Source organism: Agelaius tricolor, unplaced genomic scaffold (assembly GCF_023055355.1).
Source record: "Agelaius tricolor isolate 1412-34295 unplaced genomic scaffold, bAgeTri1.0.p SCAF_20, whole genome shotgun sequence".
Lineage (NCBI taxonomy): Eukaryota > Metazoa > Chordata > Aves > Passeriformes > Icteridae > Agelaius > Agelaius tricolor.
This window is the reverse complement of record NW_027269280.1, coordinates 9,902,606-9,920,975: the sequence shown is the minus strand read 5'-3', so window position 1 is coordinate 9,920,975 and position 18,370 is coordinate 9,902,606. Positions and strand designations below refer to the sequence as shown.

The 18,370-nt window shown below is 42.2% G+C and overlaps 1 protein-coding gene across 1 annotated transcript; it reads right to left on the bottom strand.

The window, feature by feature from the left end:
* Window positions 1-431: 431 nt before the first annotated feature.
* On the bottom strand, window positions 432-18,097 carry SUDS3 (SDS3 homolog, SIN3A corepressor complex component). Its single transcript, XM_071445488.1, has 12 exons — window positions 17,862-18,097; window positions 16,351-16,420; window positions 15,396-15,451; window positions 15,032-15,103; window positions 13,449-13,468; window positions 12,757-12,913; window positions 10,462-10,557; window positions 8,715-8,776; window positions 7,772-7,793; window positions 7,019-7,124; window positions 2,805-2,889; window positions 432-1,187 (listed from the first exon to the last, which is right to left on the bottom strand). The coding sequence occupies exons 1-12, from the start codon at window positions 18,019-18,021 to the stop codon at window positions 1,089-1,091; spliced, it is 1,005 nt and encodes a 334-aa protein (XP_071301589.1). The 5' UTR covers window positions 18,022-18,097; the 3' UTR covers window positions 432-1,088.
* Between the last annotated feature and the right edge of the window lie 273 nt (window positions 18,098-18,370).

Sequence of the window (18,370 nt, the reverse complement as noted above, 5' to 3'; positions counted from 1 at the left end):
GGCAGATCTTTAAACACCTAGGGAGCACTTTAATGTCATTATTTGGGCATTTTCACTTGTGCTGCAGGAGGCCAAGTGTAGAAACCCAGTGTTACCTCCAGCAATTAAAACAGCCTTCAAAAGGAGCTCCTTGCAGAACATCTCAGGGAATGAAGGTTCCAGCAGCATGACAAGGCCACTTCCTACTCTGTACCAGGATCCTTGGGAGGATACTACAGATCTCCTGTCAGCAGGATCCCACCATAACCTGTGATTCTGAGCATCAGTGGAAAAAGTCAAATTGATCCTTTGCATCTTTACATCTCTGAGTGGTTATAGACACACACAGAGTTCATACAGCCTTGCTATTCTGCAAAATCCAGGTAATTAGTCCTTTAATTTAGTCATCCACCTATCCCAGCTAATTATATCAGCAAACAGACATACTCTGCTTGTTCATTGAAGGGGTTTTTAATGTGAAGAGAAACGGAAGCTTCTGACTAACCACGCGTGACTCTGAGCTACATTAAAATCACTGTATTTCTGCAGTTTCTGAGCTGTTCACACCATCCTAAAAAAGTCTCCAGTCTTTCAAGAGTCCATCCAATAAAGCTGATGTTGTGCACCAGGTATTCTGGAGGCATCTCTCAGCTGCAGCTGAAATCTGGCAGGATTCATCTTTTGCCCAAAATCCTGAGCCTTGCAGGAAAACAAGGCCAAAAAACACAAATAACCTCAGGTCTCGACAAGCAAAGCTTCTTCCACTGGTCTGACTCCCAACAGAAACATGATGATGATGTTTTTGACACATGAGTCCCATCTGTGCACCACAAAACAACAACAAAAAGGAGGATGATGCCAAGTCTTCTCAAACAGTCACCCAAAATACAAAGAGAGCGTACAGAAGCTTGATGCAAAATCCAGAAATAGTCCAGGGCAGTGCTTGGGCATCACTAAAGGTTTAAGGACTACTGGGGATTATGTGGCCAGCCACAAAGTGTTTCATCAGAGGTCAGGACTGTTCCCTGCTGCTGGGAGGAGTGAGCAGCCTGGGAGCCCCTGGCAGAGGTTTGGTGATGTGACAGAAACCAGGCCAGGGCAGAGCAGAGTCAGGTGGCCGAGCGCCGGCGGATCACGAACACGCCCCGCTGCAGCTGCCCCAGGTAGATCCTCATCTTGGTGCTGTCGCTGGTTTTCCTCACCCAGATCTGCAGGACAGCAAGGGCAAAAAGAATGGGATAGAGAGATGAATTAGGGGAGAAAAATGGAAAACTCACAGCAAGCAGCAAACAGACAAATTAACTCCGTGTCTTAGTGTCGGAGCTGAGCCCCCCAGGGGCACAGATCAATGAGGTTAATCCCCTCTCCCTCCCCATGGGAGGCAACCTGAGTAGAAAATGAAATAAGGTGTTGAACTTCACCTCCTTAACTTCCTGCTCAAAACAGTCCTCGAGAAAAATGACTCTTTCAAGCACCATCAGGAAAGCAGGTTCCTCCTGCCACAGCTCACAACAGAGCCGTGGCACTGAGCTTTGCCTAATCAAGACTAAGTCTCTCTAGATCCACAGATGATAAAATTATCTATCCTGGGATTTGCCCAGACAAGTAACTATTAGTCAAATGAAAAGCTTATTCTGATTCTGTTCCATGAAGCATTCCCCACAATGTACCACAGAAATTGTGTCTGGAGATAAAAGGGCCTCTTTTAACACCTGCACGGAAGGATTCACACCACGTGCCACAAGACAAATTGCTGCCACCAAGGCAGCCACTCCAGAGAGTTTTTGAAATCACCTTCAAGGTGTTTAGATCTAAAAACCTGTACTTTAAAAATCAAGTCTGAGCAATTTCCTCTGCATTATATCCTTCTAATGCATTTCAACATACTTAAATAAATACACTGAGTAAGAATTATCCACTCCTTAGTACTGCAGTATTTTAGGAGGGAAGTCCAATATTTCCTAATGCAAAGGATTATAAAGCTGTGTTGGCCTGTGATTTACCCAAAACTTTTTTTTCTTCATATATTAGTTACAGGCCTGACAAGTAAATTGATTTAACTCTATTTATTTTAGATATCAATTGACTTTATTAACAGGACCCCTTAATACAAAATGAATTTAGTATTTGCCTGGATTTCTACTTCAATTATTTCTCCAGAGAAATTAAAATCAACATTCATTGATAATCATCTCCCAACTGCAACATTTCCAAGGATTTGGCATGTTTTGCTTGCCAAAATAATTCAAAAATCCATAAACTTTGAGCAACTGTAGGAAACAAACATGTACAATTTTATATTCTACCACAGTAGGATGGAATGATACATTAGTTTTGCTAAATTACAATAACAACTTTTAACAAATTTTAATGCACCCATAAGTACACTACCACTGCTTTTATCTAACAAGTGAGTGCCACAACTGCCACTGCAAGGGAACAGCTGTGGCACAAACAGATCCCACATGCAACTCATTCTGGGGAAAATAAAGTGTTTTCCCTTAGCTGCCACAACAAATTAAAGTTCCTTTATTGGCTGATTAAGGAGAAGTGCACTCAAATCTATTATTTCTTTCCCTGAAGTGTCTGGAATCTGCAAGCAAAAACCAAAGTGCTCCCTTTGCCCAACTGCTGCAGGAGCTTGCAAAACACAGGATTATCCTTCAGAAACAAAGCAAGTCTCTTCCTATCTCAAAAAGAGATTTCTCAAATCAGTTTTATCTTGACTTCAGCTTTCTTTACACCCCAGACAGGTATCTTATCTTCAGCCCTTACTAAACCCATGTCTCTCCCCCCTCTGCTAAATAAATAAAAGCAGCCCCAACCTCGTTGGCCCCCACAGAACTGATCACACAGCTGATCTTCGTGTTCTCCTTAGATTCCAGGTAAATAGCTTGGCTCTTGTGGTACCTGCAAAATGAAAAAAAAAAAAGGAAATGCATGAATCCACTATTGATAAAGCTGGACAGAGTAAATTTGAAGTCTGCCTTTCTTTCCACACCACTTTCTCCGGCTTTGCAGGACAGTGGTGAGCTGATCACACACACATATCCTGCATTAATGGTATTTTGAAATGCAGGAGAGTCTTAACTCACATTAACTCTGCACTGAAGGGTACTGAAAACAGATTTCCCAACTGCAAGGGGGAGAGGCAGAGCCCCAGCCACAGGCCAGGGGAACAGTGAGTGACAACACACCCAGCCCTCAAGGGTTAATCCAAGCAGCCTTTCCCATTTCAGACTCAGGATGGATTTCAGAAGGCAACTCCTTATTTTGCCTGACAAAATATAACAGAGCAAATCACAGATACTCACTCAAGTTGTTCCCCAATACAGAGTTACCAGAGCACCACCAAAAGTGAATTACCCTCAATCAGTGCAGCCTGTGCATTGTTTAATGAGACCTCAAATTTCTAATGCTGCCCTATTGTGTGAAAATACCCAAAATGGTAACTAATGGGTACCTGACTCTGTAATGAGCTGTAAATATCTGCCATAAGGAGTCCATAACTAAACATATCCATTTCATCCCATTTTAGATCATATTTTTAAGCTCTATATTGTTCTTAATGTGTTGTGTATAAAACAGAGACTTTGAAATTCCTAACTCTGAATTTGATTCTGTGGACTCCCCTCTTTACAGCTCACATTTCTCCAAGTGCTGCAGTGTGCCAGCCCCAAACCCCCACTTTCTGTTCATTCTGCCTCATTCTCTTCCATAGGCAGAACTAATTACACTGGAACAGGTGATTTGCAAGGAAATCATCTTAATCAAGCAAACACCAAAATACTTTACAGCTATAAAAGCATGACTGTATTTCCACCTTTCTCCTAATCATGATTTTATCTGGGCAATCCAAGCTGCAGAATCCCTGCACAGATATTCCCTCAGTAGCCAGCCAGTGCAACCCCCTGCAGCCTGACTGCCATTTGCAAAATACATGGATTTATTGAAACTTTACAGTTGTTTCTACAATAACCATATTGTACATGTGGAAGTCTTCCAATGGTTTATTCCACAATCTCTTCCTACTGGAAAATTCTGCACTCAGAGCTTCCCATTAAATTTAAACCTGGAAGAGCTTCAGTGAGCCCAGACCCTCAGCAAAGCACCAGCTCTCTCTGAAGGGTATCTGGCTGTGGCATAAAGCACTTAACAGATATTTTCACCTTGCTGAATTCACTTGTCATGGGGGTCTTGCTGTCAGGGATTCCAGCTGTTGTTTTTCCTGGCAGCCTTTTTTTTTATGCTGTTTTAAGATCTTTTAGTGCTTGCCAGTAGCTGGAATGAGTGTCAGCTTTGAGCCTTCCAAACATACTCATTACCCATGGGGGTGATGAGGGAATAAAAAATCCCCAAATCCTGCAACCTTTAAAACAATGCTTGGACACAGGTGTCTTTCTCCCTCATTTTGACAGAAACAATGTCAGTGGGTTCCAGGGCAATGCAAAGCAACAAAAAAAAATCTCAGTTTAGGAAGCTCAGATGTCATTAAATGATACAGAGGAACTCAATAAGTTGCTGCAAACCCCAGGCCTCACTAAGATGAGACAAGAATCTCAGTCCAGCAGTGCCCTACCATGCCATGCTGTGAGTACTTAGGTAAGAGTTTTGATCTTGATACAATCAGCAGGAGTGCAGGAGAAGCCAGGGCAAACAACAGCTCTCAAGTGTTAGCTGTGCCCACACAGACAAGGAAATATTTCCCCCACTTTGAATTTCTGATTACCAGTGAATTCCAAAGCTGTTGACACACGTGTCAGAGACTTCATTCAGCCCTTGGATTTCACCCCATGAATGATTCTCCATCAGTAAATGAATGCTAATTGTGCCCAGAAAAGGCAAAGAGCCAAGTCAGCAGTGTTTCCCTGAAGAGCTGTCTCACCTGTCTCACACTCACACAGGGCAGCTGGAGGCACAGCACCCTGGGGCATCAGTTCCCTGGTCATGTCTCACCCTTCTGCCAAATTTATATATCCACAGAGGGATAGGATTGAGGAAATTACCTCAGATGAAAAATGCAATGGGGTTTAAGTTGGCTTTCAAGAAAGCAGAGCCAAACAACTCTCACTGTTGCAGCAGGTAAAACACACCAAGGAGGCAAGCAGAAATAATTCTATTTCCTGCTATAAAATATTTTACTGAAAGGCCAAGATTTCCAACTGCAACTCCATCAGAAGATTGAAAGAAATCCCTCAGCATTATTGTATGCAGCAAAGCTAAGAGCAAAAAGATGGCTGCTGTACAGTGAACTGTGGTTTAGGATTTGATGGGGAGCACAGAGCTCTGAGCATTAAAAAACTGAGTCTAATTCCACATTCACCTGAAACACTCCACTCTGGAGATGTCTGAAATGTCTCTGCAAGACTTCAGGGGGTTCATTACTGGCATTAAACATTCCCTGTTTTCAGGTAATTGTCATGCAGGGCTGCATCAGGAAACAGAGAAAGTCATTCCTGGGCTGTCAGGTTTAGGATTTTTGTGCATGCCAGAATTCTTTATGCACCTTAGGAAGAATTACCCTCCCACTACCAACTCAGTTACTTCATTCTATTAAAGCACCAGCTACTTTGCACAAGTACTGTTACTTATTATCAATCAAAAAAAAATCTAAGCAGGATTATTACTACAACAACAACAACAAAAAAAAAAGATACTGATCTTAAAACAGCATAAGAAAAAGGCAGCCAGGAAAGACAAGAGCTGGAATTCCTGACAGCAAGACCCCCATGACAAGTGAATTCAGCAAGGTGAAAATATCTGTTAAGTGCTTTATGCCACAGCCAGATACCCTTCAGAGAGAGCTGGTGCTTTGCTGAGGTTCTGGGCTCACTGAAGCTCTTCCAGGTTTAAATTTAATGAGAAGTTTTGAGCTTTACTGACAGATTACTTCAGATGCCTTTTTTTTTTCCTTTCTTTTTTTACTCATGAACACTTTTCAAGTACTCCATATGCTTCAACATTCTAAGAAGAGTTTATTCATCCAAATATATCCTGTGGACAGTCACTTTACACACACCAAAAAATTATAAAAGCAAAAAAACCCTCTAAAAACCTTGATGAATCTGTGGAATAAGTAGCCTGTTCAGTTCCTATCTGCTTTACACTTCATGAATGTTTAAACTGAGGGAGCAGCTTTTATGAGAGCTGTGTACACTGAACCCTCAATTAAACTTCAGGCAGAAAGAAAAACTGACCAACTGGCCAAGAGGATTGCTGTGTAAAAATACCCAGCTTCACACCTACTTCTATGATAAAATTACAGCCTCATCACTTGTTTTGAGCCACCAGAACACTGAAGTAGGCTACAAATAAGCAGATGACTTTTTGAAAGCAAATTGTTTTCTGCCCAAGTTTAATATTGCCCCCTAGATTATCCAGGTTTGCAAGTCTCATGGATTAAGTGTAAGATCTAAGTTTCCTCTGCAGAATTTAATATTTTCCTTGTGTTTTGTGAAGCTTGTACAGCTGTATGGCCATAAAACTCAACAGAGATAAATCCAATCAGCAATTCTGAAGTTGCCTCTCCCAGGTGGGTTTGATCTTTAAAGGTTATTTGGATTTATTAGAAGCATCTTTCATCCTGAGCAGCTGGTGGATGACATTTCTTCTGCCACCTTGTGGAATGCTGGGCAGAAATGTGAAGCTCAGAAATGGGAGTGTTGCTGACAGCAAATCATGGAGTGGCCGTGTCCAAACTGGGCAGCTTCAGTCACATCCCACTGTGGCTGCTGCTGCCTCTCCTATCTCTTATTAGGTTTGAATTCCTAAGTGCCACAGTGGGCCATGAAAAGATTCAAGTCTCCTTTTATTGGAGGCACCAGTTATCTCTGAAAGCCTGCAGGGTGTGAACATTCCATCATCCATCCCCTCTGCTTTACTGGGCCCATGATGAGCTTGTGGAGGGAGCAGCAAACCTCTGCCCTAAAGCATTTTGCCCACCAATTCTTAGCTCAAAGCCATTTCTCTCTGCAGCCTCTGCCTCCTCACTACACAACACAGAACAGACTGATGGAAACAAAAGCTCCCCAGGTCTCACCATCTCTTGTCATAGTAGAGTTTGCCATCTTCTATCCGAGCTTCAAATCTCTGTGCTGGAGACTCTGCTGGTGTAGCTGGGAGGTGCTCAGGAGAGGAGGGGGAGGCTGGGGACAGCAGAGACATTCTGGTTAAAGATCAGCACGTGCCCATCTCACAGCAGCACATCTGACTGCAAAACTGCAGTTCATAAGGTTGTGTGTGCAGAAATAGCAAGCAGAGAAAACCGCAAACTCAAATATCCATCAGGGAAATATTATATATTGTGATGAGTAACGTGACCTCTGCCTTGAATTAAAATATTCACTGAAATACAGCATTTATGTGAAAAAACATTCATGGGTAAGGGATGGACAATATGTCCTTGATTTTGTTTTAGTTATAATCCACAGTTAATTAGTTAAATATGGTTAAAATTACTGAGGGAAGTTAGTCCCACTCTGTCTTGAAACAAAGTGTATAGGCACATCTAGAGAGCTGGAGACATAAAACCACAAGTGGTCAATCCCTCAGTGGAGCTGACAATCAGACAAGGTGCCCAGATGCACCTGAATATCATGGAAAATCTCATTTCCCAGTTGGATTGTCCCATGCCCAAATGTTTCAGCCACCAAAGATGCTCATGCCCCCCTCCCATCCCTGACAAACATCAGCACCACACAAAGAACAGCAACTGCACAGCCAAACATCTGCAGTACCATCCTCTGCTCAGAGCAGCCCCCCATGAACCAGTTCCACTGCATCTGTAACTCACCTGGTCTCTTGGGTGATTTAAGCTACATGGGAAGAGAAAAAAGCAGTGTTAGAGATCTGGCAGGAGCCACAGGAGCTGCACTGATAACTTCAGGTATCTTACTTTCCACACTCTGAATATTTTATTTTATTCTCTATTTTATTATTATATTTTATTCTCTATTTTAAATGCTCTGTTAAGTGGCATAACACATAACCAGTGTGCTCTAAACAGCCAAAGGTGCAGATAATCAGTATAATGATCCTAAAGGCCAAAAAAACAACTTGAGAGCATTCAGCCAACCCACTTCAGTGAGTCAAACCCATCTAACACACTATTTTTGAATGTGATACAACATTTCTCAGGGTACACAAAATACAGGAGCTAAATCATTAGAGAAACCTCAACAGCTGGCACAAAACCAATGTTCCACTAGCATCCTCAAAATGCCTTAATGAGCAGCTTATATTCTAAGAAATTAGATAAGCCTTCAAGTGTTCAGCAAGAAAACAATATGTTAATCAAACCCAGAAAAGCTCTAAACATGCACACTGCCCCCTATCCAGCTTGCTGAAATCTTGTGACAGCAGGGAGAAACAAAATTAATGACAAAATCCTACCCCACACTAAGGCTTAATCCAAAGGCAGCTTGTGATCTCCCAAAAAATGCACTGACATCTGCTCAGCCATGAGGAAGAAACTCCTTAACATAGCTCATCCCTTGGTTCCCACAAAAGGTAACATTTTTAGGTGACAGTCATTTAAATTAGGTTAATTAAACCTCAATAAAAAAAGAGGAGATACCATCTTGCTAAATCTTTTCTTGTGCTACTTCAGAAAGCCTACAGGGATGAAATAGTGCCACATCTCAAAAATGAACATTAAAGAGAGCTCTGTTCTCTTCAGGAGAAAGCATTTGCCTTCTCTTGAAAATGAAGAAATACAGTCAAGCAACAATCCCTACCTTATTCAGCGTTCTTAGGTCCTCCATTATTTGCTCATCAGTCAACAAATAATTTAGCTGAGGTATCCAGAATTAAGGTTTCCATAAGCTCTTGACAAGCAAGGCTAAAAATTAAAGGTCAATGACATTTCACTCGAGTAAATGTAAGCCAAAAGGTTTCCAGGATTTTAATAAATGTCTTACTTGAGCTGTTTTTTATGTCAGAGGAATTAATACAAGTCCATCCCCACCATCTTAGCAGCAGAGTGCAAAATCATTTTAATTTATTCAGAAACAATCATCAATGAAAAGACTTTAGTGCACTGACATTTACTTCATGGAAGCATCAAGCACCAGCATTTTCAGTGGTTTTCATCTTTTATTTCTGTGGAAAAGAATCTGTGAGCTGAAACAAGACTCACTTCAGGTTTTCTACAGTGAAGCTAAATCCCACCTAAACCTAGTTAAATAAAACTTTGTGTGATTGGGGATAAATAAGAGCCTACAATGCACCTGAAAACAAGCCCAAAACTTCTGAAAACAGAAATTAGTGTATTACAGTCTTATTAAGAGCTCTGCTGTACTTTTGTTTCTTCATAACAAGTGTTTAGCCAAAAGTATTCAAAGTATTACACTAAAGTTAACAATTGCTGGGCTGCATTTCAAGGATTTTGGTTTTGATGGACTTTAATCCTCTCCCAGTGAGCAAAGGCAGAGATTTTTACTGTGTGGTTGCTGTATCATGCTCAATTAGCAGGTCATGTTCACTATGAAACTCATTTATTTTGGATGAGATAGGGGCACTAATAAATGACTTTTTTTTTTCCTGAAAGAGTGAACAGAATCTCCAACCAGAAGGAGGTTAATTGAAACTGGAGATGCTCATGACCATCCTGCATGAACTCCAAAAGTTCAAGGTTTGATATTGCCTTCAGAAAATGAGAGTCACTCAGATAAGTTTTTTTAATCTAAGAAATACAGGTTTAGAATCTAATGAGAAACCCCTGCAAAGCAAATATCCTTGCCTTCCTCTCCAGGTGAATTTAATACACAAATAGAAAAAGTGCCTATCATCACAGAGGAGCTAAAAACATATTTCCAGAAGCCAAGGAACATTTTAATTTTGAGACATGCAGCAAGGCAGATCCTAAGGATTACACAGACATGTTTTTCTGTCTCTTGTGATACATGAAAACAAGATGAATCTTCATCTTTTCTTATTCAAAGAACAAATCTAGCATCTTTGCTTTTGCTATGCATCTCTGGATTAGAGATCTGAAGCTTTTATCAGAAATGGAAAAACTATTTGGATATGACAAATATGATCTTTCTGGTAAATGCTTTGTCACGTCTTGAAATGAGAAAAGCTCTGGCTCATGTAAAAAGCCATTTACTATCTATGGAATCAATTATCTCAGCATATATATCTATATCTAACGTTCTCCTAAAGTTTTTCTTTTGTGAAATAAATTGCCTGTAGAATTCAACTTTTTTTTTTGTCAGTGAGAATAATTTATCTCATGATACAGTAAGGATTAAATTAGGATACCAAAGGATCTCTAACATATATATATATATAATATATATATACATAGAATTGTGTAACTGCTGGTATTGCTTTAGCACACATTACACATGACAATTGTATTTCTTTCCCAGGTTAAAATCTGATCCTGGCATTTCATTTCCTTTTCTTTGCTGTACAAAACAGCCAAGGTGTGGGTAGCACAGGGGCTGCAAAGCCAGCAGTGACTCCAGGAAAGGATATCAGGGGCAGGTTTCCTCCTCTTGTCTGGGATGGGAACTGGATCATTTGGTCTCCGTCTCAGTTTCCTTGTCATAATGGGCTTCACTTCCATTGAATCTGCAGAGAAATGAAGTTGGAGAGCTGATAAGACCAGAGAGAAAGGAGTAAGAAGCAGCAGCTTTCTACACAAAGCACAGAGAAAATAATCTTCCCTTTTTCATTCAGCAAATTGGATTTTTTTTTTTTGGGTGTGTTTGTGTGCTAGCTCCCTGCATGGAAGTGCTGACAGTGAATCCAAGTTCTCTCCCATCAGGTCACTGTTCAGTGCCAGTGCTGCAATGCCATGGTTACAGCTGCTCCAGGTACTGATAAGCAGCACAATGATGCTACAAGAATTCAAGTTCCTTTCATGCTCAGCCTATCTGCTTGGGAACAGATTTAAAAGGCCAAGCTCATGGAGTTCTTTCCCAGCCCAACTCAGATCATTAATAGCATGTAAAACATCAGCTACAAATCAATTGCTCTCTCATCTTCAAGGCAGAAAAACAGCTTTGTCAAAAGATTAGAAAAAATTTCTGCATTGAAGACTGATACAAGTCTGCTGGAGTGATTTCAAACAAACAGTATTTAAATTCAGATTACCTAAGAATGATTAATGAAATGAGCCTAATTAATAACACACAGAGCAGCAGTTGACAGGAAGTAAATTGCAGCATATGCACTGGGGAAAAAGAAGAAAGTCTGTTAAAAACTTCAACACCAGTCTCATCACTAAGTAATTATCTGAACTTAGGTTTGTCCAAGTGCCTACAGGATAACCTTTACTGAACAACTGCACTAAACTCTCACAACTCATTCCTTAATTCATCAAGATATGTTGAACTGGCAGCCAAGAGACCACACCATGAATGCCAAACACATCATCCCACCTTCCTTTCTTTGTGCTGAGATTTACTGGCTCATCTCTAAGCACCCTTGCATCACCCCCTGGGAAGCACTTCCATCTGGGAAGCTCCTTTGGATTCCACTAGACACAAAAACCTTGAGCAGCTCTGCATGTGCCAAATACACCAAATTCCTTCTCTCCTCATCTCAAGGGTGAACAAGGATGACCATGAGATCAGATTTCATAAATAAATAAAAAGTTACCAGGGAAACAGCACAACTCAAGATGCTTTCCAGTCCACATCAGCCCGAAGAGTTTATATTAAGCCAAGAGCACCATTTAATACACCAAAACAAGATTTAATTCTCACTTCTGAATATGAACTACATTATTAGTTAATATAAAACCTGTAGATACTATGCAAGAAATACAGGAAGGGTATAACTCATGGACAGGACTCAGCAAACAAACCACATTATCAGTCCATGAAGTGAGGGAGCTGCTCCCAAAGAACATCAAACCAGATTTTTGGTTCAGTACCACAGCAACAGAATTCTGCAGGAATAATCAACCCTGACTTAGCCCCCCTGTGTTCATTGCCACAGAGCACTGCAAGGCAGCAGGGGCATAGGGGGATAGAATATAAGATGACAAAAGAAAGTAATCTCACCCCTAAGGAGTTGCAGCTGGGCCAATTATCAAAGATTAGGAACAGCCTGCCTTCAGCAGGCCACAGCTGTAAGCAATGAGAAGGAGAGTGCTATAAAAGAATGGGGTGGGTACTTGAGAGGGGAATTGGGGTCAGTGGCTGCTTTGTGAAGAAGAAAGAGTCAGTGCTGTGAGGAGATGCCCATGAGAAACACCAAAAGGTGTGAAACTTTTGTGATAAGGAGACAACAGTATGGAACCCCTGCAACAAGATGACAACAGGGGTACCAGCTGTCTCAAAAAAAGTCTGTCCATTTAGTATAAATTTTCTAGAGCCTGGACACAAATGTAACCCACAAATCTTTGTTTTCTGGCTTTAAGCAGCAGGTTTCAACTTGATTATTTGGCTTTCTTCAACTGCTTGACCACCCAGTCCTGCAGCAAGGAAAGGACACAGCTTTACAAACTGGCATCACTGGTTCAGTCAGTATTGTGACATATCTCAATAGTTTTATTGCTACATCAGGCAACCAAAGCAGCCTCTCTCCCATGTATCAGCAAGGCCATCATCCCCTCTGCTGCTCCACTGGCACTGCTTGATTCCCCTGTTAACAATTCACTGAATTTTGAGCTGCTTTCTCCATTCAAAGGCCATCAATTCATGCTCTGCACCCCTTGGCATTTCCCACCAGCTGTGTAAACCAGCACTGACATCTTCACAGCTCTTTTCCTAAGCAGGAGCAGAGTGGATAACACAAATGACAGGTGCTTATGTTGTTTACCTCCTGTTAATTCCATGGTTAGCTTTTCATTCTCAATCATCTTCTTCTTCTCTTCCAACTCTGCTATCAGATTTTCCTTAAGCTCAATTTTCTTATCTTCAAACTCCTTTGCTGCTGCTTTCTTTTCCTTCACATAATTTTTCTCCACCTGATCTGTCTAATGCAAAACCCAAGGAGCAAGGAGGTTAATTAAGGACTCAAATTAATGATATCACAACAGCTTTTCAAATGCCTTATTGAGCAGCTTTTCAGTTCACAACTGGCCCAAGTTCTAAAGATTATCAATATTCACAATCTACAGAAAAACATCCAAATACCACTTAGTGCTATTATATTGGCAAAAGAATGATTTGTAAAAAGACATTTTAATGTTGCACAACAAATTGAGAGCTCTGCTGATTTATAAACAGCACTCATCACCTTGAACACCCCTTTTTGGCCAGCCCAATGCACAGCCAGATACAAGAGCCCAACAGCAAAAATTTAATTCTATTTTAAAAACAAAGTGCAGAAGTTACTTGAGGTAATACCAGCAGTAAGCTCTACTACATCTCAAGTGCAACAAGGCAGCCAGAGGAAGAAAATTTCTTTAAGCCTTCTGGGAAAACAAGCCCAAACACTGGCTGATGAAACAAGGTTTATGCCTCTTCCATCTAATTAATGCATATTTTTGATAAATTAAGAGTACTTACTTCCAGCTGCAGGAACAGTTCTGAAACACAAGAAAGACTTAATTTATTACCTTCAAAGCTGCACAAAATTACTTCCTTAACATTTTAAGCCAGTGAATATTGCAGCCAAGACAGGCAGTGAAGCAAATAATTCATGTACCTATCCAATCTCTACTCTGACTTCACAGCTTTATGCTGAAAATAAAGTGACTATGAAAAAGTTTCACAAAAATACACTGTTACTAGAGCTTTTTTACAGACTGTCACCTCAAAAAACTTCCACTATTCCACACTATTGAGTTCAGTTCAGGCTGTAGTAGCAACACTGTACTACTCTATTATTTAAAAAAAAAAAATTAAAAACCAGTAATAGATATACACCAAATATAAGAATGCTGCAATAAAAATCAAACTTTCTGTAATAAAATCAAACTTTCTATTTGCAAAGCATGAAAGCAGCATTATGTAGATAATCAAATGCAGGTAAATGGAAACTGTTGGTTTAATAAACCACAGCTTGGCAAGGACAAACATAAAAGAGCTTTATTCCTGTAGTACAAGGCAGCTGGATTTTTTACTCATGAAATTCCAAGTGATCACCACATGCCCTCCTGTGGAAGAACTCTGCCTCTGCAGCACTGCTCGTGGCCAGCCAGAAATACCAGTTTGCACTGGGGCTTAATTTTATCAGAACAGCCCAGGCTTGTCAGGATGCAGCTCTAGTGCATATGAAAGGTCTTTTTGGAGATATTTTCCAACCTAAATCATTAGTAAAATTCATCTCAGGAGACAGGTTCCTGTTAACAAGAAGTTGCTCAAAGCACTTCAGTTCCTGAAGCAAATCCTTTACCTTTCCCAGGCACTTTCAGAAATACAGAACTGCTTGTTTTTGCTAAAGGAGGAGCAGCTGTATTTCCTATATCCACACAATGCCGTTTTTAAAGGCCCTGATTCAATATCCAAGGTAAGAACTACTGAAAAGGGAAGATGAAAGAGAGAGGGCAAGCAGCTGGATCTGATTCCCAAGCCATTCCTCTGCAGCAACATAACAAAACACCCAGAAGGACAAGCACTGGGCACTTTAAAAATTAACTTTGCTCCTTCAAACAGAGCAGTACCCAAAGTCCAGGCAGCCCATTCCATGCCACAGCCATGCAGAAGAACAGTTCCAGCAGCAAATCCCCTGGGCTCATTGCTCAGAGACAGATCCTGGGGAAAGCCTGTGCTCCTCATTCCCACTCCTGCAAACTGAAGGAGACAGGGCAGCCAAAGGCTTCAGCTGGGGCCACCAAACAAAAAACCAAAGTGGGACACTGTGGGTGAGACAGAAATGGAATCATCTTTCTCCTTGTGCTGCTTCACACAAATGAAGGCTAAAACTGTTTATCAGGCAGCAAACAATGCTGATCAAGGGAAGAAAATCATCAAGGCAAATCCTGTCATGTTTGGTAGACTCTCAGAAAACCCTGCAATGTACCCAAAGATCCCTCTGCTCCAGCAAGGTCCTTTTCTTTTTAGGATAGAATTACCTCTTTTTTACTTCAGTGTTACACAAAACACACACTTAAGTTATCTGCAGTGTCTTAGAGAGAAATTCCACTTACCTGCATTCCTTATCCTTTCTTTGTACTGCTGGTCCAACTTCTTCATCCTTTTCTGATATTCCTGAAGAGTACCTAGTGGAAATAAATTGTAGATTCCCATTGTATTTTTTTCACAAGTATTAAATATCCTTAAGGAGTCAGACACCACTCAAAGCACATTCCCTGCTTTTGTAAGAAGTGGATTACTCCTTTTAAGAAGTGTTTTAGCAGAGAGGCTTAACTCCAAGTGGATGGGAAGCAGCTGACATTTTCAACTCTGCAGCACAGCTGAGAACCAACACGCAGTGAAAGATGCTGCTCCCATCCTTCTATGACATTTGAAAAGTGCTGAAAATAAAACCCAAAGCCACTCTTCTAAGCTTACCTTCCTGCAGCTGCTGTAACTGCCTCTTCAGAGATGCCAGTTTGTCCTGATACATCCTGCAAGCACAGCAGGAAACTTTAAACACCAAGCACACATCGCTTATTCCATATTCTCTTGAGGTTTCATGTTTACAAGGAATCAAAAACTTCTCAGAACTTCAGGAAACAAATGAACTGCAAACTTAAAGAACTTTATTCCCATGAAAGGTTCTCATTCTGTCTTAAGAATGGGTTTAAAATTTGGATAAAATAGGGGTTTTTTGTTGCTGTTGTAACCTAAAATGACATTTAGATCTACAAACATCAGAAGCTTTACAGCAGAATCATTCTTGTACTATATCAAGTTTTATTAGCTGTGTACTAGCTCCCCACATTATTTTAAAAACACACTCAAGTCTATTCCTGGTGCTGCTGCAAACTTGCATTTCTTTTACCACACATCTGTGGTTTAACACTGGCCAAATCTTCCTGACCTGTATAAAAACAGGTCTCTGCCAGTAAGCAAGAACTCAAAATACTGCAAATGCTCCTACACAGCATGGGCAGACTGTTTCAAGTCTCCCAAAGGTCCATTTCTGGTTCAGGACTAGAATTCTATTGTTTAAGGCATTTGGAAAGGCATTTTACTTTTCCTTAGCTTATCTAAAGCAGAACCTTTATTTTATTTGAAGCATTTATCTGCAGCAGGATCCATTTGCAGCTGATCTCAGAACTCATGATTATTTCTTTGCCTAAAACAGCAGTAGCCCTTAATTCCTTGAATTTATACAGAACAGAGAAAAGTTACTGGGAGAGCAGAAATACAAGTGTATGGACTCATGAGCTGTTTCACTGGGGTAAGCACTTAAAACTCCCAGTCTTGGCCCAAAATTTTGCCAAGTTTTAGGCAATAAATACCCCTAAACCCACAAATAAATAGAACATCACCTTATCTGTATTTGGAATGGGTTACTTACTGTTCTTTCATTTCTACAAAGTCCTCCTCCTCATGCTTTGCCAGGTCTGTTTCACTGGCATCCTCAGTGTCTAAACAAGGCAAAAAACAACTTGTTTAAATTGAAAAAAGTATTTAAAAAAGAAAAACCAAGCTCAGTAGTAAATTATTTAAAAACAAGGAAACAGGCAAGCAAAAAAGAAATCCCCAAACCTCAGGCAATTTAGCATCAAAGACAACCTGAGAGATGAATTCAGGAGGGAAATGAAACATCTCATGTTCCTACAACTGTGAGTTTTGCATGAACAGCTTCAACCTCAGCCTGGGAATTTCTTCTCATTTAAGATGAGGGGCTCTACATTAATACTCACACACAGGTGAGACACAAACAGCCTAAAGACCTGAAAGACGTTTCACAAACCTGTAACTGGAGTTCCACCCACTCAGTGCTGCTCAGGTTGACCACAAAGCTCTCACCAAAGAGAGCAGTTACTGCCTGGGACCTGAACTTCTCACCTATCCTTCACTTGGTACTGCAATATTCAGATACCAGCACTGCCATAAACATAGCTGCACTTTATAAATAGCATAAACTGTAAATAAAGTAAATCACTGTGGGATTGCCAGCTTGATGCTAAGACTTTTCAGGCTTTTATTTGTAACATGTGAGGAGCCAAGAATCCATTACCTTGCCAAAGAGGGGCAAGTGCCTCCAGACTTTACAGGGTAGAGCTGAGAAACCTGAACCACAGCTAATTCCCTACACATGGCAGGGGAGCCCAGCCCCTTAAATCAAACCTTTCTCAGATTTTTCTTAAAATACAAACAGTTTAAACTTAAGGTAAAATTTAAAGCACCAAAAATAAACCAAGATTTTAACTACAAGAAATATACTTCAATGTCTGGGCCACCACAAAGGATTTCCATGCTCTGTTGGGAGAGCCCCCACTGACCCTGTCTCCCTCTGCATGTTTAATGTTATCCCATCTTTAACCAGGCCAGAAGGGACAGGGGGTTCTGCTGCCAGTAACAGGCACTGCCCAAGAGTCCTCTACACCTCCCTTATCTGTCGTTTCATGCCCTCTGCACTCCTGGCTACCCTGGCTTTTTAATTTGCTCTTCTCCCTCGCTCTCTGGTTCTTGCGCTGTCATATCCTCCTGCACTGCTACACTTCTGTCCTTCCCCGTTCACACCACGGAGTCAGAACCCATACACCAGATTTCTCCGCTGTTTTCCCTCTGCTGTCGCACTTAGTCCCTGCTCAGCGCTCCCCGTGTCCCACTGTCCCCTGCTCACCTGGGAAGCCACAACTCCGCCTGTCCAGCGGCTTCTCTGGTTTAGTGTTCCGCGGGGAGCCGCTGCCCCCTGACAGCTCCGTGTTTCCCTCGGCTGCTCTCGCCGCCCGAACCCCTGAAGACCGCAGCCCTTCCCCAAACACCGTGCGGAGCGGAGCGCTTCCCTCACATCCCCCCAGGAGAGCCCCCGCTCCATCCCCCCGGCCCCGGGCACCGACCCGCCCCCTCCCCACACACCCTCGTCGGAGTCGCGGGCCCGGGCGCTCCGCTCGCCGTCCTCCTCCTCGGCGCTCTCCAGCTCCTCCTCCTCGTAGTAGTCGGGCGCGGGGGCCATGGCGGGGGCGGGCGGCCCCGGCGGGGCTGCGGGCGGCGCGGACACGAGCCCGGCCGCGCTCATGGCCGCGGGCGGGACGGGACGGAGCGGCCGCCGCTCGGCAACCGCGGCGGGAACCGCGGCCGCGCTTCCGCTTCCGGGCGGCGCTGGGGCAGCCGCGCCCCCGCCCGGCCAGCGCGGGCCCTGCGGGTCCGAGGGTTACGCGTTCGAGTCCCGGCCCCGCCCGGTGCGTGGCACGGGGTTGGGCTGTGCTGGCGTGGGGGTTAACTCCTCAGCGATTTGTGGCCACCTGCGCTCGTGTTCATGGACTGGGCTCTGCTCAGAGGTGACAAGAGATAGGACAAGAGCAACGGGCAGAAACATGCACAGGAAGTTCCACCTAGAGATGAGGAAGAGCTTCTTCACTGTGCAC